The 20992-nt window shown below is 48.4% G+C and overlaps 1 protein-coding gene across 1 annotated transcript in view; it reads right to left on the minus strand.

Annotated features, from left to right (window-relative positions):
• LOC139049995 (uncharacterized) overlaps positions 1-20992 on the minus strand; it is a 159999-nt gene that overhangs the window by 14050 nt on the left and 124957 nt on the right. Inside the window, exon 4 of the mRNA XM_070525980.1 lies at positions 3881-3985. Coding sequence (XP_070382081.1) covers positions 3881-3985 — 105 coding nt within the window. The remainder of the gene's footprint in view (positions 1-3880; positions 3986-20992) is intronic.

Here is a 20992-nt window from a genome sequence, read left to right on the forward strand (position 1 = left end):
TAACACCACAGTCTGCTTCTCCGTCATCGTAGAGGTTTGTAAAACAAAGACCATTTTACAAATGGCCCAGAAATTTGTTTTCTCGACCAAGTACCCGAACAGCTTAGCACTAAACGAAAAGCAGGAGCCAATTATTTTCGTTCTCCCGGCCACTTGTGGCTTTCGTAGCATTGGCATGGTGTTGCTGATGGACGCTGTATATACGTGGGAAAGCTGAAATAATGACGCCCATGCATTCACTTTTTCTTTCGTGAGGTTCACAAGTGCTCGTCATCAGTGCTCTTGATTCGCCATAAAAAAAGAACAATGACAAGCACAAACTTTGTAGCTTCGTAACGGTCCAAATGTTTCCATGTTATGGAATTTGTCCACCATACAGGGTCCCGCAGAGCTAATTTGCCCCATTCAGCGTTCCTATACATCGAATATTCGATTATTTAGGCTTCACCCTGCTATTTATTAGTCTCCTCCTTACTAAAGATTGAAGAGCGACCAACCCGGAAAGCCATTGGTTCCGGGTGAGACGAATGTTAGAGGGGGTCTATTGCAAACCTTTCTCTCTGAGAATCCCGTATATGAATTTCCTTCCTAGGTTTGTGCTGTGGTCTAGGTGCATGCCAGTTTTCTCTTTTCATATAATTTGATCCTCTTTGTGGGCTTTCTATGAACTGCGGCACTCCAACGTACTAGTCCAATCTGTTTCTTTTCCGTTTATACCATTATCCCTCTATGAGTGGTCAAAAATGTTTGCGCCACGCCCACTTTGCCTGTTGGTCATGCGACGTTATGAAAACTGTGGAAACACTCCATCTCATATGATGCGTAGGAATAATTATGTATGATGAGGCCGCACAAAAGAAAGAAAGTATTTCCCGTTCTAAACTATTTTTCATCATTAGTCCTCCGCTTTTGTACAAAAATGTTCGGGTTGCGACAACTTGACCTGTCTCTAGTCCAGCCTCGTAAAGCTGTGAAACCTCGCAACGTCAAAGTGACGTGTACGCAGTGAACGGGAAATATTATGCTGAATAATTTCTTTTTGATAGCCAGAGATTGCTCCCTTCTGCAAGGAATAGAAGGTGGCTGCCCACCGATCGCTATGTCCCTAGCTGCGTGTAGGTTGCCGGCAAGAATGGATTTTTTTGTGAATAAGAAAAATATATGATTTGCAGTAGGACGTTGTCGAGCCCTTTCGGCACGTATACGACAACGAACTGCCAAGTTTCTTCACTGAGAACACGTTTGAATAGAATTTGATCTCCCCGTTGCACACCGCCACGACGCTTGACCAGCCACAGGAAGCTAAACAAAGGGGAGCGGACCAATCGCAGTCACCGTCAACGCTCTCCTCATCTGGTCATCTACTTTCACTACTCTAACTCGGCCCCACCAAAACCCTCTCTACGGCTTCAAGCTACTCGCCTGTTGGCCTGTCATCAGCCAATTATATAAGAAAAAGATTTCGAGGTAGGCAATGACGTTCATTTCCAAAGCGAACCAAAATAACCTCCTTTAGACGAGGAGAATAACCTCCTCGAGCAGATTGGGCTGGTAAAACGGTCCCCAAAGATTGGCGGGTCCTCACCCAATCTTTGCATCACTGCTTACTTAAATTTGAGGTCAGTAAATTGGAATAAAACTAAAATGAAAAATTTCATGTTACAGGGCCCCCAGTTTACGTCAGTCTTCATTTGCTTTCACGATCACTAGGGCCCACTGAAAGTCGCGTGCATGGAGGCTCCGTAGCTCATTGTGTGGTTAAGTCCCAGAGCAGTTAATATTATTTCTGTCACAAAAATCGACTTGTCATTCAATTTACTTGCTCTCCCTTGTAACTATGCATTGTTTTGTTAGATCTGTTCATGCCGCAAATTCTGGGCCAGTTGCCTTATGGTACATGCGTGCTAGATTCTTTTTTTTGTAATAAAATGTTTCGAAGAGATATGTAAGTAGGCAAGAAATAATTAGAACATCTTAGAAATCACATTCATCCAAATAAAGGTTTCAACCAAAGCATGTAGTACTGTTTGGGCAAGGTGTGGTCGGTGCCCCACTCCTCACTTCAACATGCTACGCCTTTTCTATCAACGACACACACGAAATCAAAATAACTTCTAACCTGCAAAAATTGGTAACTTAGCTGCACAAAAAAGAAAATGCTTGTAATAGAGAAGGACGTCTCACTACGCTGTTCAAGAAGTAGTGGGTCTCCACCCACACTCCCGTCCATTGTCGCTTAAACACGACGTTAGGCGAAAGCAAGTAAAACAGAATAGCACAGCTTTACAACATGGCACTTCTTGCTTCTGTTTGTTGCGAACAGTCACTAAGAAAGAACACTGTTTCTCGCAAACACCGATAAAAACCTCACCCAGGTGATTCTTACAATACGTAGAATAATTTCAGACGAAAAACAAGCAGATACCATCAGCAGACATACGACTCATGAATCACTAATGAATGACTTCTTCAATGCCGTCAATATTTCAGATATATATTGCCTCGATTGTAGGTTTATTTCCTAATATAAATACTCGTTCCGTGCTGCACACTGCACCGTTATGCCAGGAGATTTTTTACCTGCCCCAAATTTTCAAAAATTGCCTATGGCAGATAGACCCCTTTTTACCGTTGTGCTTAATTGCACTACAAGGTGGCCATTACTTCTGCGAAAAGTACAGTTCCGGGAGAGGTATGTAATAAAATAGCCTAGTTACATCTTGAACGCCCCTTTTTCAGGTCACGCAGGCTTTATTATCATCTCAGCTTCACGCGCATCTTTGGTAACACCATGCATTTAACAAAACCACACTTCCAGAAGCCACCCGGATGTGGAATGATCTTCCGATGTGATTGGCTCTCACAATAACTTGAATACGTTTCCTCACAAGCTTGAGGTGAATTTTTTGCAGTAGTGCTGTATCATACATCAGTCGTTTAAGTCCATAATTTCTTTATTTTGTGATGTTTCGCATTGCACTCAAATTGTCTTTTAGTGCTTATTTCGCTAACGTCTTTTGCTGTATTGCATTCTTTTTTCGTTCACTTGCGTTGAAACCATGTTCTGCTTTTTGCAATTTACTTTGTTGCCTAACATTTTGATGCTCACTTGCTTAGTAACCCTGTTCCTTACTAGTTTGCTTGTAGTAACTAAACCCGCTTACACGATGCCCTTTAGGCCTGTAAGGTATTCTGAATGAATAAATGAATAAATAAGATTGCATTTTTTTTAAAATAAGTGAAACAACAGTCCATATTTTGTCGAAAGCTTGATGGTGCATATTTCGAAACTGGCAGAATCCTCATAATTCGTTCTAAGTTGATATTCCTTCCAAAACCACTAACTATAATTCCCGCGTCTTACAATAAATTGATTATTTTAAGAGGTATTTTGTGTCGTTACTTCTCGTAGACGCAACCGCTGCCTCATCCATTAATTTAGCTCGAGGGTTAGAATCGTATTATGTGCTACAGACAGCTTTTAAAACTTTGTTCAAGCTAAAGGAAACACTACATACCATGTATCCCAGCCAACGTTAGCCAAGATGTTTAAGCGACAAAATAACACAAAAAAGGTGTGCAATAAAATTATAAGAGTCACGGGGTTTAGTTATGAGAGGTCTGACGGCGGACCACTGCTGGGCTTGAACTAATATATTCCACGTGCATATATAATTATTTTATCCGCTGAACAGCTTTGCTAAACTTAGCTGAGAAGCGCTATGCAGACATACAATAAAGGAGCATTAAGTAATAACAAACAAAAATAAAGAACGCATCTTCAATTTACGTTCTTACGTTTCTGATTATTTTGGCAATTTTGCAGACAGCCTACGAGAAAAAGTGACTGCATTTCAGAGGATGAAATAAGCACACTCACAGCAGACGCAAAAGTTGCGGTAATCATCTGCACTTCCACAACGTACTATGCCCGACGAGCAATTTTTCTTGAAGTGCTCTTCATGTCCTCTCCCTGTTTTCCCCGCTGAAAAACAATAAAATTTTAGAGTTAGCAACAACGAACAAGTTTTGAAACTTGCAGGTTAGTTCGCATGTCCACTCATTTGTGAAATGTTGCCGTCATCTGTCAGTAGCTATTTGAGAGCAGTTATCTCACTTTATGGAATACTTCCATTAAAAGTTCACTGCGGTGCAGTACCTTTTCACGCATTAAATACCTTGTCGTACGTAACCTATTGAACACTCTTTTTCCAGATAGCCAGTCTCGTATTATTCCAGAAATTGCTCTGAGGCAATGCGCAGCTTCGATTCCATCCACTGATAAAGTGAGCAGTTGCACCGCATAAAATAAGCTTGTGGTCTTGACCCCGTGTATTAGTTGCAAAGAGGATATTTAGATATCATTTTCTTTATCTCTGAGTAACTATGCAGAAAACATTGCAGGCACGCAGCATGGGTACCTCTAGGTTAGTAAAGATGACAGCGCTATGAAGTTGCTTGCGCTCTAGCTCAGTCGGTGTCTAAGGGTGACGGCGTTTCTGGCATTTTCGAAGTTAATTGCCGCCAAACACAACCAGCTGGTGCTGCCACGGCAACTCATTCCGTTTGCGCGCATCTGCTAACTTGTCAACGCGCCCGACGCGGCCGGAGCTCTAACCACGCCATTTCGCCACATAGCCACTCATCGACACGCTAACTTATACCTACGACGCCTGGTAGCCGCTAGGGTGCGGTGTACGCTGTGCTGTCGCTTAGCGTACACCGTTCTCATTAAATTACATCCGAAAAATAACAGCCAAATCTTTCCAAGGCAATGGCGAGGTTTTCTTTGAAGAAAAAAGAGCACGAAACAGAACCAGATGGAAAAGAAGCTTCTGTTTGCAAATGTCAACTGGAAGAAAGCCGAAGAGAAAATTCCTAAGCGCACAGCAATAGGGCTAGACGAGGTTCCCGTTAGTCTAACTAATGAACAAGGACCAAAAAGGAAGGAAGCTTTATTGAGAGCAGTGAAAACAACTTTAAAAGTTAGATGAATACCAGATAGTTGGCTATTAAGTAGAATGAACTTAATTTATAAAGGTAAGGCGGAGAAAGACAGAATTCACTCGTATAGACCGTTGATCATTTTTTCAATAATATACTGGTTAGCAATGCAGGCAATCAAATTAAACCTGCAAGCATGGGCAGGAAATAATGACATACTGGGAGAACTTCAGAATCGCTTCACAATACGTAGGCTTTGTCATAATAACTTATTTGTTCTTACTCAGTGTATTGAAATATCAAGAGTAGAAAGCAGAGCGATATGTGTGGCCTTTTTAGACATTACATGAGCGTATGACAACGCAGACCACAATACTTATTCGGATATTCTGGAAGGGGAGGGATTAAGTGACGATTTCCTAAAGCTTTGGAAGGAGATCACGTAGAAAATACCGTTTGCGTTGAATGGGAAGGGATGAGGAGGGAGGAGGAAGTTGACCTCAACAAGGGACTGGGGCAGGGGTGCCTTTTATCCACACTTCTCATTATGATGTATATGGTGATGATCGAGAGGGCATTGGAACGAAGTATTATCGAGTTTAATCTCTCATACAAATAGGCGGGTAGAATAGTAGAGCAGCAGCTTCCAGGTTTATTTTATGCGGACGACATTGGGTTGCTAGCTAATAAGCAAAGTGATTTGCAACGTCTGGCTCATATCTGTGGACAGGAAGGAGAGAATTTAGGTTTGAAATTTAGTGTTAGAGAATCTGGTGTTATAGTATTCTATGAAAACAGTGAACAGACAGTGGCGATACAGGGTCAGGAAATACCTCGGGTAAAAGAGGATGAATACCTTGGTATATCGATAAACGAAGGCAATAGATAAATGAAACACAGGAAAAAACAAAAAACCGCCAAGCGGAAGATAAATGCAGCCATAATGAAGCACACAGCGCTATGGGGATAAAATAGGTAACAGGTGCTCTGGGGTATGTATAAAGGTGTAATGGCTCCAGGACTTACTTTTGGAAATGCGGTTGTTTGCTCTAAACCAGAGGTACAAGGAGGACTCGACGGGAACCAAAGGTCAGTGGGATGCCTCGCACTGGGCCCTCAAGGGAAGACTACAGATCATGCTGTGCACGGTGATGTGGGCTGGACTAGTTTTGAAGTGAGGGAAGCTCGCTGCAAAATTGATCATGTAGAACGACTGAGGAATATGGAAGGAAGTAAATGGGCTGGGAGAGTGTTGAGGTATCTGTACAGGAAAAACACTGAATCACAGTGAAAGAAAACAACTAGGACGCTTACCATCAAGTATGCGGCCTGTAGGGTGCGCAAAGCAGCAACAAAGAACGTCAAGCGGAAAGTCATAGAGGCTGATATAATCTCATGGGTGGCGGCAATGAAAAAAAAAACCTGCCATGAGTAACTACTTAAGAGAAAAAAACGAAATCAGGAAAGAAACAATTTATGATAACTCAAAGAGAAGCTCATTACTTTTCGAAACGAGATAGGCATGTAGGCATGCCGTAGAACACGCACCTAAAAAGCGAGATATAAAAAGGCAGAAGAAGCATGTGCTTGCTGCGATAAATCTAGGGAAACTATGGAGCATGTTTTATTAGAATGCGAAGACGCCTACCCAGCGCTCGATTTAGGCACCACTGGCCTCCTTCAAGCTCTTGGGGTTCAGGGAGAGCAGTGGAAAAGTAAACATATCCGCAATAGGGATTAGTAAGAGGTGATTGGAGGCTTGGTGGAAGGAAAGTGAGGAAACGACAAAAAACGGAGACTTACAAAAGCACAGTTCGCAATAGGGGATCAGAAAATTTGGTTGTGGGAGTTGATAAGCTTTTTAAATCATTTTTATTGCTTTACGTAGGTCGGACATTAGGCAGCATAATATCAAGAGCTTAATGGCGCAACCCGCATCCCGGTTCCAAAGGGGACGCTCATAACATCCATCCATCCATCCATCCATCCATCCATCCATCCATCCATCCATCCATCCATCCATCCATCCATCCATCCATCCATCCATCCATCCATCCATCCATGCATCCATCCATCCATCCATCCATCCATCCATCCATCCATCCATCCATCCATCCATCCATCCGTCCGTCCGTCCGTCCATCCATCCATCCATCCATCCATCCATCCATCCATCCATCCATCCATCCATCCATCCATCCATCCATCCATCCATCCATCCATCCATCCATCCATCCATCCATCCATCCATCCATTCGTCCGCAACTTTTGCTATATCCTAGAAATTGCTTATATTACCCTGCTAATATTTCAGTGCGTTCACCTTCGCTTGTCCCATTCCATGTATTCTTCTCAACGATTTCATGCTGCATCCATCTTTTACTGTTTCCTCAGTCTCTCTCACGTTATAATTTCAAATACCCCTCACTTTCTCCTTGTTGGTCAGTTTTCAAAGTTCGACGAATTATATCTGATCTCTTTAGTTAAACACTTTCATTCTTTGTCGTTTATTTATCAGATTCTTCGTTACTCGGTAGGACTTACCTCCTATTGCCTTACCTCCCACTTCAATTGTTACTTCTGAAGCCAGCCTAATTGCGGTTTCATTTAATACCCCTATGTCATCTTCATCTATGTGTTCTAAGGCTGCATATTTCTTTGCAAGTACCACCCTCAAACGATCTGCTTTTACTCTACTGCGTCTAGGTTAGACTCTTTCTTATTCACCAATTTTACTATTTCTCTCTTCATATTCATGTGAATCCTAGACCTCAATAACCTACGACCACAGCACTTTTGGGATCGCACGCGCATCCCGATATCTCCGGAGCAGCCACGCGGTTATCACGCGATAATGACGTGCTCGCTCGCGGAGGGTAGCGAGGAGAGGGCACGTTCACCGCTGCCGCTGCTCTTCGCTCCAAGCCACGATGCTACAGCCCAAGGCACCCTCCTTTACCTCTCTTGGAACCGGGGAGACTCCCTCTCTGCCGCTCGGGCAGAAGCGCTATTCTCTCGATGCACCTTTGTCTTTCGACTGAGGAGCTTGCGACTGGCTGCATCTCAAGTCAGCCGCTGAGACCGCCGCACGCCGTCCCCCTGCTGCGCTCGGCCTTCGTGAACGACTGTCCGTCCCAGGGCTCAAGTGCGGATAGCTGAACTCTTAGAAGCCTCCTTTGTGGTTCCAACATTACGCGGTTTCTTTCGCCTCAGACGTGCGGAACGCTCCGCCATTGTGGTTTTGTATTTGTGCTTGTGGTTGCTGTTGCTGTTTCGTGGTATTGTACTATAAGGTGAATAAACACCTCAAGTCTGAGACTCACCCTGTCCCGCCGGCCTGAACCCGCCGCGGCCGCAACTCACTGCGAACCGCGAGTTAGGGATCACAGGTCTGAATGTTAGGGCTGCTGCGAAACTGCTAGCGAGCGCCTGCCACTCCACCGGCGCTGTTTGATCCAGAGAAGGGTCAGGTGTTCCCGCGCGAACTTGAGAAATACCTTTATATTTGGCGCCCAACGTGAGGCCAGAGGTGTGACAGGTTGAGTCTTTGTGAGTGACTGCCACCGCACGAACAAACCATAGCAGCATATGAGGCTAACTTACAGCCGTTGTATCGCTTTCACAGGTGGCTACCAACAGGTGACAGTTCGAAGCGGCGGTAACTGCTACCGCTCAGTCATGCCCTGCGGCGAATGTTAGCCCTGGGAATTTGATCGGCTTCGAAGAGGGTAGCGCTACACATGAGACGCTCTCTCCGGCAGGACGTACCCTTGAAGGCGTGAGGCACGTAACACTGAGCCCTTCGCCAGAGTTTGCGGAGAGCATGGAGCCACAGCGGCACACTTGCTCAACGCGTCCCGCTCCTATGCCAGACATTACTGGCCAGAGCGATCCTCAGTAGGCGCTGTTGCGCGATGCAATGCACCTGATTGAAAGCTTGACACTGTGTCGTGCAGAACACTCTACTGATATCCTCACAGCTGCCAGGCAGAGAGTGAGGGCGGACTTACCCACCTACAGCGGGTACCATGATTCAATCAGCATCAACGAATACCGCGATCGCATGCTGACTGACTGGAGATGTTGGAACGCGTCGTACCAGTGTCGCTGACTGATCACGCTGCCCGCTGGTTCCGGCTTACTGGCTAGTGGTTTTGTACGCTGGCCTAATTTCGACCTTACGCGAGGAAGTCCTGCCCGCAGATTACCAGCGCGACTGCGGCGCACTCAGCATCCGCACGAATCCTTGCTCGAGTACGTAAGGGCGATGAACGAGCTTTGTCGTACCGCTGACCCTTCTGCTCCGATCTGCGATAACGTGGAAAGAGTAACGTGACAAGCTCATCCCACCTTCGCAGTGTGCTTGAGAGGCACAAGTACAGGGATTTGGATGAGCTGGCCTCGGTGGCAAAGCACATACAGGCGGACATACTCACCTCGCGCTCATACCGATGTCCACCCCCAGCGCCACACGCACTTGAGCCGCGATGCGCGTGGAACGGGAACACTTTTCGCACTCGTTCCCGGGGAGATGGTGTGGTTGCTTTCAGTCACAGAGCCCTGAGAAGCGGTTCGGATTTATCGGACTGGGCTCTCGACCCGTACACTTATGCCATGCGTGCAGCACGCGCGGCCGATGGCCGAGCTATGCAGAATCGTGGTCGACATGCCAACTCGAGGATGCCAGAGGAGAGTGAGCCTGCAAGGGAGCAATCGATAGTGAGGGACAAAGGTCAAACGGCGCGACGCAATGAACGCCAAGCCCGACAAAACGCCAAGCCCGACAAAAGGCCAACTGTCCTCTGTTATAGGCGCAACCAGCCGGGGCACCACGGCCCGGGATTGCAGACCGCCTGCAAACTGAGAACACGCGCTTTCGGGAAAGGGACGGGGCCGCCGATGAGCAAGGCTGCATGGCCGGCGGCGGTTACAGCGGCGCCAAGTGAGACACACGAACTCCTTTCCCCACTGGTTTGTCGTTTCGGAGCACCCAACGACACGCCAGTGCCACTCATAGAGGTCACAGTCGGCTGGCGCAGGTTTCTTGCGCTGTTGGACACGGGGTCAAGCGCTTCACTCGTTCTCGGCGAGGTGTGTGAACATCAACGTTGGAACGGCGTCTGACTCAGAGAGAGTGATGTGACCGTCCAACTCGCCAGTGGCACGGCGCACAAGCCTAGCAGGCTTGTGGTGCAATGGGAGAAACGGGTAAGGCGATAACGCCTCACTCCTCTTCCTGGTCTGTCAGTTCCTATAATTCTTGGTAGAGACTTCCTCACCAAGACGGGCATTGTTATTGACATCTGCAACTGAGGATATAGGGAGCGAGCATCTGGTGCCGTGAAACACTTCGTTACATTTCAAAAGCGTCAGAGGCAACTTCGTTCGATGGTGCTTCGTGCGCAGACTGACCCAAGGATTGCCCGAAAAGGTCCCTCAGAAATGTTGCGGCCGGGTCGACAAGCCGTCCGGCCAGCCGCGCTGAGAAAAGTGGCGCGGAGGGGAACTGCTCGCCTCCCGCACTGCCTATAACCCCCACTGTGGTGGCACGGTGTACTGCAGTGAGGGGCGAACGAGACCACCCGCTGCAGAATGACTCAAGCAGTTTAATATGACGCCGTATTCACAGAGCGGCCTGGTTGCACTACGCTCTACAGGCACAAAATTGAGACTGGCGACGCCTCTCCGTGGAAGTGCAATCATCGGCCGTTGAGTTTGGCTAAGAGGAAAGCACTAGACAGCGCTCTGCATGAACTGCTCGACACAGGCGTTGTTGAAAGGTCGGACAGCCTATGGGGTTTTCCTGTGGTGTTGATTCCTAAAAAGGATGGGACGCCTTTGTGTGTTGCCTGTGTGTTGACTATCGCCGCCTGAACGAGGTGACACGCAGGGACGCATATCCACTTCTTAGCATTCCCTCGATCGTATCCAGCGTTGGCGGAGCGAAGTACTTCACTACGCTCGATGCAAGCAGAGGATACTTTCTGGTGGAGGTAGATCCCTGTGACCGAGAGAAGGCTGCCTTCACTTGTCACAGGGGACATTTCCAGTTTACAGGTGTGCGCTTTGCACTGGTCGGTGCGCCTGTAACTTACCGCCGCCTAATCGATCATGGCTTGGATGACGCAACGTGGCACTACGCTCTGGTTTACCTAGGCGACGTTGTGGTATACTCGCGTACCTTCGATGAGCACTTACGCCATCTAATGGACGTGTTGGAGCGTCTGAGGTCTGCGGGGATAACGCTAAACTCGACCAAGACCCACATAGCAGCAACCCGAGTACCGCTACTGGGGCTTAAACTGGATAGCGGATGCCTTCTACCGTGTGATGACAATGTCCAGGCATTATTGAACTACCCGTCACCGACAGACATGGGCCCACTGAGGCGCTTTTTAGGGCTGCTGAACTTCTATCGCCAGTTCATCCCAAACTATACTGCAATGCAAGCCCCCTTGACTATGCTATTGAGGAAAGGTGGGGAGTAGAGGTGCGGTCCCGAGCAAGAGGCGGCACTGCGCAACCTCGTAAATGCGCTCGTTGAAACCACGCAGTTAAGACTACCAAATAGGAACAAAAAATTTGTCGTACATACGGACGCCAGTGACCTTGGCCTAGGAGCGGTTTCGCTCCAAGAGTACGAAGGTAGCTTGCGCCCGGTAGCTTTTGCCAGCCGCTCTTTGTCTCCCACCGAGAAAAATTACTCCGTGACAGAAAACGAATGTCTGGCGATCATTTTCGCTCTCAAAAAGTTCGACTGCTATAATGATGAGTCCCATTTATTAGCGAGAGCGATCATATGGCGCTAACTTGGCTTAGGCATTTAGGAGAGCCAAGCAGCCGGCCCGCGCGATGGGCACTTCTCCTGCAGCGATAAGACTTTACCGCTAGCTACAGGAGAGGAAAGAACAACGTTGTGGCGGACGCACTTTCACGCGCGCCCGTTGACTGTGAGAAGAGTAACATTACTGCTCAGCTCAGCTGGACCAAAACTGCGCTCGAGAGCGGAATAACAGCTGCGACGATTGAGGTCGTGAGGAGGGGTAACATTAATACCCTACGTGACTCCTCAGTGACTCAGCCTAAAAGCAGGGTAACTGTTACATGTTACAATGCGCGACGGCACTGGTGTCGAAGGAAGGGCGGGCGAACCACCTTTTCAGGACGAAAGCGTGAAGCACTTGGACTGCGTCAGTTCAGTGGGGAGCGTGTTGGGCAGAAAGGAGCTGTTAGAGGCACAGCGGAGGGATCCTTTTTGCAAGAAAGTGTTTGAGGGGCTCCGAGAGCCCGGCGGCGCAGCCGCGACGCAGACGGACGCAGCTGGTATTGCTGTGGGTGCGCCGCGCTCCAAAACAGCTGGTAGCGCTGTGAGCGCGTTGGATTCCTGCCTGCTAGACTGTGACGGCGTCCTGCTGAGATACATTCCCACGGAGAAGGATACACATTAGTCCTTAAAAGTTGTGATTCCTAGCACGCTGAGAGGGGCACTTTTACGCTACTTTCACGATACGTGCCTCGCCGGGCATGCAAGTGGCCCTAACACTTACCTTAAGTTGTGCCGCCTTGCTACCTGGCCTGGAATGAAGCGGGATGTGATGCGCTACGCCCGCTCTTGCAACGTGTGCGAACGCGTGAAGCCACGTGGCCGACGACCACCCTGGCTCACGCAGCCGATCAATAGCCGAACACAGTGGCAAATTGCGGCATGTGACGTCATGGGACCTTACCCCAGGACACTGAGCGGGAACCGATTACTTTCACCAAATGGTAGGAACTGTTCCCCCTACGGAAGCTGACGGCACGCGTAATCATGAGAAAGCTGATCGAGGTGTTTACACGATTCGGCTATCCTCAGCAGATGATAATGGACAATGCGCGCTATTTCACTGCCAAACCCTTCATGGAGTCTCGTACAGCTCTCGGCATTCGGCACAGCAGAACAACCACGTACCATGTCCAGGCGAATCCCACTGAACGTGTGAACTACAACATTAAGCCCATGCTCATTGCATTTGCGGAGACACAGAATGAGTGGGACACTTGTCTTCTTGGGATTTGCGATCCCGCCGACAGTGAACCGCTCGACTGGGTATACACCCACCACCCTCAACCTTGGGAGGAAGCTGTTGAATACGGTAGAACGTACTCTTTAGTAACGCAGCAGCACAGAACTGGTTGTTTTGTCGGCGCGCGCCGATTACGCGACTGCGCTGCGCTCGAAGGTAACGGAGGCTTTACGCAAAGCGCGAAGGAACCTGAGTACTGCATGTGCCGAGCAGAAAGGGCAGTATGACCGTTCTCATCGTGAAGTTGACTACAAACTTGGCTATCTTGTGTTGAGACGGAATCACGTCCTAAGCGACGCCACTAAGAAAGTCTCAGCTTCTCTGTCACCGAAATGGACGGGACCATGCCGGGTGCGAGAGACTGTCTCTTCACTCGTGTATTGGCTGGCGGAATTGAAGTTAAGATCGATCAGCCGACCGGTGCATGTCTGTGGCCTCAAACCTACTACGACAGAGGGAACAAATGTCCCGAGAAGAATACTCTGCCGCACCCGCAGGCAGCGGCATCGGGTGGCACAGCTCGACGTTCGAGCTCAGTGCGGTGTTACAACTTGCGCTCTCGCTTAACTAACTTTGTCTGGTTCACAGAGGCTGTTTTATTGTGCGCGATATCGGACGGAACGCTCCACTGACGTCAAGCATGCAGGTTTCCAGAGCGAGCACGCGCTTTTTCTTCGGAAGAAGTGAGGGAGGCTAACCAACTTGTCGCAGCAGCAGACCGCCCGTCGGGAGCCGTGCAACAACAACCGAGCAAAGAAATGAAAGGACCGTCTCCACTGCCGGTGTGGACGGGCAAGCCATACGCAGTCAGCAACGCAGACCACGCAACAGGCGGGCGAGAAAAGCGGATCCTCCGGCAGCCAACAACGAGTTGAGAAGCGCAGCGAGAGGCTTCCCGTCCGAAATAGTGGTAGCGCAGCAGAATTCGCCGAACCGCGCCGCACAACCCCGCGACCGAATTGCGAACCCCGCATTGAAGCACCGAGTCTCAAGGCCGAGCGGAAGACTTAGCCCGCGAGAGCAGAATGGACCCCTGCGGAGCGTTGGGATGCAAGCCATCGCCAGGGGTGGGGTGGTGCGCCTTTGCTGATCTTGCGTGCCGAAATCCGCGAGTGCAGTGGAGGCGCAACGACAGAGAGAGCTGTGTCAGGACGAACAGGAAGAAACACGTTCGACCATACCAGAGGGCGACGAGCTCCGGCAACATTAGAAGACAGCTGTCCTGCGCCATCTCGAGGCTGGTTCATGAATCGCGTCAGAATATTCGAAGCAACCAAGACAAATCCAAGGGTTCTTTCGCCACCACGGACCCGGTACGTCCGACTAGGCAGGGGACGCCGCCGAGAAGCAAGGTGATCTGGACGCAGCGGCCTTCTTGCCTCCTACTACATCCCGCTACACACTGCCAAGCTGCTCCGTTCCATCATTCAATGTTCCAGCCTGGCTCGCGACTACCTACACGGCGGCAACGGCGTTGTGCGGCTAGAGCTGCTCCCTCAGGAACATGGACTCAAACCGTGTTGATGTCGGAGTAGCATGTCCCTCGCAAGCCTCAGGTGACGGCGGCCTCTTAGCGGATAAATGTTCATATAAAGGAGGGGGGGGGGATGTGGGATCGCACGCGAATCCCGATATCTCCGGAGCGGGCACGCGGTTATCAGGAGATAATCACATGCTCCCTCGCGGAAAGTCGCGGCGAGAGGGCACGTTCGCAGCTGCCGCTGCTCTTCGCGCCCGGCCGCGACACCGCAGCCCAAGGCATTCCGTTCCCGCTTTTCCCTTTCTTGGACCCGGGAGACTCCCTCTCCGGGGCTCGGGGAGAAGCGCAATTCCCCCGATATACATTTGTCTTTTCGCTGAGGAGCTTTCGACTGGCCGCATCTCAAATGAGCCGCTCAGACCGCCACACGCCGTCCCACTGCTGAGCTAGGCCTTCGTGAGCGACTGACCGCCCCAGGACCTGAGCGCGGATCCACTTTGGGTGAGCTGAACTCTTGACCGGCGAAGAGGGAAGAAAGGAGCCAAGGTACACTGCTGCGTATCAGACAGGACCGCGCATAGCTGGATGCTAAGAGGCAGCGACAGACGCGCCGCGAAAGTGGCCTTCCCCGTTTGGGTGAACTGAAAAGAAATGCTTTGATGGGGCAGCTGTAGGTAATGAGGCAGAAAATAAAGGAATTGTTGGTCACTTATCTTGAACCTAAAAGAGGTTTAGTGCGGGACTGGGTTTTCTATTCCTGAAACATTTTTATGCCTCTTTTGAAGTGTGCAAGTTTCACAGCTGCATCTAAGCTCCAGACAAGTTGATGTCATAGCAAAGAAAACAAATTTTATTGCACATCACATACAGAGGCATGCACTTGTAAATGCCATGCTTCATATGTTGTCTTCTTTTGCTGCAAGGGCTTTCAATGCAGTGGTGTGCTCCCTGAGGAGTTTGAGCAGCTCTTGGTGCCTTTCCTCTCGTCTTTTGTCTCTTTCTTCCCTTTTTGCTTCTCGCTCTAAATTTATTTTTTGTATGTGCGCAGAGAAATACTTCATGTGCATCGTTCGACCTGCATTAGGACGACCTGCCTTGCATGTTCCCTTCCTTCTTGGTGCGGAGTCAATAACTACGCTTGAAGGGGTGTCGAGAAAGTCAGAGTCACCTGACAGGTCAGCACAGCCAGCTCCTGTGGGGATGTTGGCAGCACCTGTGATGATTTTGGCGGGATCCCTGGTATCTTGAGTGGATCTTGTATGTCACGGAGTGCACACCACTCGGCCTGTATGCTGTCATTTGCTGTCCTTATCGCCGCAAATTCTTCTTCATAGACACCTGGCAGCGGGAACGGCTCCATGTTTTCTGATTGATGTCTTCGTATTTCTTTTGCTTTGCAATTGTCTTGAATCGTGACTAGCACTGTCTCAGAGTCACGTGAATTTTCAGGATCTGAAGTAATTACTTAGAAATATACTCGTACATAGCACGTTTGCAGCGCAATTTTTTCATGGGGCCTACTTCGGTTGAACACTGTGCATAAATGTTTAATAACAGCCTTGTCTCGCCTGCTCCTTATGGTCCTGTTTACAGGAGATAAAGAAAAGCTGGGTTATAGCATCTGTAATATTTTTACAAATGCTCTAATATTTTTATGTACTAGCAACGAAAATGAGGGGATTAAATGGTCATGCAAGTATTTTAATAACTGTCACTGCAGGAGAAGAGTAAGCAACGCCTTGTGACATTGGTGTCAGAAGGCCTCGCTGTTGAATTCAGCCTACAACAATAACAAACATAAAACGTTACAACGTGATTGCACCTACCGGAAGACGGGTTGTCCTCGCTGGTAGCAGTGTTGGCTTCCCCTGACAAGACTGGGCTTGGTGCGTTACCTAAGATAAGAGATAGGTAATTTGAATTACACGGCTTTGATAATAATTAGGAGTCACAAGCATCTGATGTAAACGCGTTTTTGTAAACGCGTCCAACACAGGACGCGGGCTACGAAGTGCTTACACTCAACGCAGAAGGAATTATAAGCTGCTCAATTACGCAGACGTAGTTAAACTCCAACTGTTGCAGTTTTCTTCTCGTGCTGGTGGCTTAGCACTGGTGATACATACGAAAACGTCAGTGTAACTGATGGCATTCATTAGTGAATAATGCTTAGTCTGCAAAACGCACTAGCACATGACTTCAAATGAAATGCAAGCAGTGCTAAAACCAGCGCACGCCCCCCACAGGAGCTATACAGGAGCAGTACATACAGCGGGTGGTACGCTTACTGCAAGTAAGCGAAACTTCCAAGCTAAAACTGATAGTACCCTAATATTATAAACTGGAATTCAAGTTAGGGAGATATACAGGCGCCTAAAAAGCAAGGCGTCGGTGCAAAATTTCACTGGCGGCGCGCTCCTTGGACAACACGCGCGATAGGGCTGCAGCACAGTTCCAAACACTTGACGAACAAAAAAACTTCTTACGAAAGTTCCTGCTCAACTTACCGTCATAGATGATGAAGAAGAGTGACCGCGCTGGGCTTGAGGGAGCCGTCGCTGCGCTCAAGCACTTACGAACTGGACGACGCCATTTGTCACTGTCGCGCAAGAATGTTTACACGGCGGCTTCCTGTGCTGCCTAAGAAGTGGCGTCACCGGCGCGCTGCTCCGAGGTCGCTCATGTATTCGGCTGGTGCACTGCGTGTACCGCCAAGGTTTTGTGGGCTGTTCTTACATCTGCAGACTCTCAGCCAGAGGACCAGAGCGGACAACCGAATACGCCATCAGTAATTACGTTTTCAACATCCCACACCATCCCAGAGCCAGGCTTTACCTTCGGAAACAGTTGTTCATTATACCTTTCTCTCACGTATCTTAACTCAGTGGTCAATTTATTTCTGTATTTTTAGGTTCAGAAAGTACCACTAAATTTCTAAATTGAACAAGGCGCGGTTACATCTTATTTTTCATATCGATCATTTTCAATAGTCTTGCATCAACTCACGGCTTTCTTGCTCTTTTAGGCCTCTAGTTACTGGCAATGATTGCAAATGCTTGATTATAGCATGCTATAAATTTCTGAAAAAAATGCCTCAAATTCTCTTTGGTTTGACGTCTTCCAACACACATGCCCAATCCATCAAGTGAATATGCGCTGAAATATTTCTAAGGCTACAGCACTCATAGTGCGAGATAATATTGCCATTTTAGTGTTGTTTGTAACCTGCCCACTTGTAAGAAAAGAGAAAATCAGCTGATGATCGCCTGTATCAGCGATTAGCAGTAGAGCGATACAATGTGCCGAATGAATATTCGTTACACCTATGTGCAGCAAGGTAATACTTTTTTCTAATAATCGTGCGCCTTCTGCAGTGAGACTTGCGCATGCAGAAGAGTTCACGATTTCAGTAAATTTCTTAGCAGAAGCATCACCTGATAGTATCATAATATTGACATCCCCTATTCTAAGAAAGGCTATTGATAACCGGCTTAATAAGTGAAGTACACAGCATTCTAATATATCTGTTTCGTTTCCCAGTGCTGGCCTTCAAATAACTAAAACTATGTCTCGCTTAAAACGTAGTCAGACAGTGAATACTACTATTTATCTTTTAGAATTCCGAAATAATTTCGTGCCTCAGACTACTTACCATTTACGGCTACACCAGCGCTCCTTCCGTTTGGGTGCACAAGACCGTTGTAGGAGTGATCGTGAAAGTGTGGACGACTGTAGTTGGCTCTCACCCATGTCTCCGTATATATTAAACAGTTAAAATTTTGGGGTTCGAGGTATATAAGTCGCTACGTTGTTCATTTCGATAATTAAGGCTACGTGTGTTTGTGTGTAAAATCTTGATCCCTTTCGGGGTGCATGAAATGGATTCATTCAATGTCTTGACATCACAATATATACATGCATTGTAGTTGTTCATATTTTAGGAGAATCTCCCAAGTCTACAGACAAAAAGAAAGACTTCGCACTACACTCCTTCGTTTGCCTTTTGAATATCGCTAACGCCGGTAATTTCCAACACCGAGTTTTCATCTTTCCTTGCAAACAATTTGCCCTGCCCCATGCGGTCCATATAAATTTCCATCTTAGTTTGCCTCTGGTTAACCTCCCGGCCTTTCTATGGATCCTCCTCTCTCTCTCTCTCTCTCATCTTAGTTGCTTCCTTTTTTTGCACTGTGGCACCAAGTGGTTGCTTGCCATATTTAATAGGTCTTTATTCAAATAAATCTTTTACTAGATCTTAAAGCCAACTGTTTTTGCCTCCAATGTTGCCTTCGTTGCCTTGCTGAGCAAGATATTTCTCTTGATTCAACGAACGAATCGCACAAATTACTGAGCGCGAATGTCTTGCTTTCGTCTGGGATGTTTCAATGTTCCGCTCATATTTATATGGCAAGCACTTCTCAGTAATCGCAGACCATCATGCGCTCAAGGATCCCACTGGCTCGCTCGGTCCGTGGGCTCTCCGAATACAAGAATATCCCTACACAGTGACCTACAAGTCGGGACGCCCACACCAGGACGCAGATTGCCTCTCTCGCTACCCAGTCGAAGCCGTGACCTCTACGTCTAATACTGACACCGGCGCCTGCGTTCTCTCTGTTTTTCCACTGCTCGACGTCGCCGACGAGCAGCGCCATGACCTGCCCTTGCGTATCATCATTGACCGCCTGGAATCATCACTTGTCGATAGTTCCCTTCGCTTATTCACACTTCAAGATGGCGTTCACCCCGACGGCACTGCATTACTCCTTGTCATCCCTAAACACCTTTGCTCGGCCGTTCTCCACGAACTTCACGGCATCCCCACTGTCGGTCACGTGGGTGTGCCACGTACCTACGAACGGATCTGCCGGCGCGTCTTTTGGCCAGGGCTTCCTCGTTCCGTTTGAAGATACGTGGCTGCGTGAGAAATGCCAGCCACGCAAGACACCATTCACGCTTCCTGCTGGGTACCTTCGACCACTCGACATTCCCGCGGAACCATTCTTTCGGGTTGGTTTGGACTTACTTGGCCCTTTTTCTCTTTCTACCTCTGGGAACAGGTGGATCGCTGTGGCCACGGATCACGCCAGGCGCTACGCCATCACCCGAGTGCTTCCTGCAAGCGGCTCCACAGATGTCGCCGATTTTCTACTACGCGCTATGATTTTCATGAATGGAGCTCCACGACAACTTCTCACAGACCGTGGCCGGACATTCCTATCAAAAGTTATCGCGGACAACCTGCAGTCCGGTGCCACAAGCCACATGCTATCCACGTCATAACATCCGCAAGCAAATGGCCTCACGGAGTCGCGAAATATGACTCTTCAGAACACACTGACTGAGACCTCGCTCTCCCGTTTGTCACTTAGCTTATGTCACTACAGAGCTGGTTATTCCCCATTTATCCTTCTGTTCGGCCGAGAACCAGCACTGCCCCTCGACACAACCCTCCCTGTTCACGTGGCACCTACCAGTGAATATGCACTTGACGCCATCGCCCGCGGTGCCCACGCAAGGGAAATTGCCCGTGACCCCCTTCTGAAATTACAAGAAAGTCAAAAGCCATCTGTACGACCGGCGACACCGAGACGTCCAGTTTCCGCCTGGTTCTTTGGTGCTTTTATGGTATCTGTCGCGTCAGGTTAGCCTGTCCGAAAAACGGCTGTCTCGTTACACAGGCCCCTACCGAGTGCTTCGTGCCGTGACTCCCGTCACCTACGATAATGCCCCTGACGCCCCATCCGCTTCCCAGTCCAGTGATATTGGGCACGTTGCACGACTAAAGCACTATCATCCTCCCAGTGATGACATTTAGACGCTCCGGGACGTCGTTTCTGCCACCGGGAGATTACGCTGCAGGCATGTGATATTTGATTGTTGAATGAGGCGCGTGGGCGTCATCACTCGAGAAAAGAGGAGGAAGAATGAACTGCGCTCGCGCTGTGAATCTAACCGGTCAGTGCTGCAACTGCTGTTGTCAACACAACCTGTAAATAGTTGCTCGTCTTGCTGACTCGTTCTTCCCGTAACAATATCGTCCATACCCATCGGCTCTCTTTCTATTTATTCACGTTATGCCGGGAAATCTTCGTTACATCACTGTTTGCGCGGTCCGTAACTTGTTCTCAAGCTTCTTTGTCAGCCTCCAGGTCTCTGCCCCATTTGTCAGCACCGGTAAAATGCACTGATTGTACACCTTCTAATTCAATAATAATGGTAAGCTTCCAATCAGGAGCTGAGAGTGTCTGCCGTATGCGATCCAACCTCTTTTTTATTCTTCTATGAATTTCTTTCTCATGATCAGGGTTATCTGTGATTAATTTTCCTAGGTAAACGTATACCTTCACAGACTCTAGAGCCTGACTGGCGACCTTGACCTCTTGTTTTCTTGCCCGGCTATTCATCATTATCTTTGTCTTCCGCATATTAATCTTCAACCCCACTCTTACACACTCTCTGTTGAGGTCCTCAATCGCTCATTGCAACTCGTCTGCATTGT

Source organism: Dermacentor albipictus, chromosome 9, assembly GCF_038994185.2.
Source record: "Dermacentor albipictus isolate Rhodes 1998 colony chromosome 9, USDA_Dalb.pri_finalv2, whole genome shotgun sequence".
Taxonomy (NCBI): Eukaryota; Metazoa; Arthropoda; class Arachnida; order Ixodida; family Ixodidae; genus Dermacentor; species Dermacentor albipictus.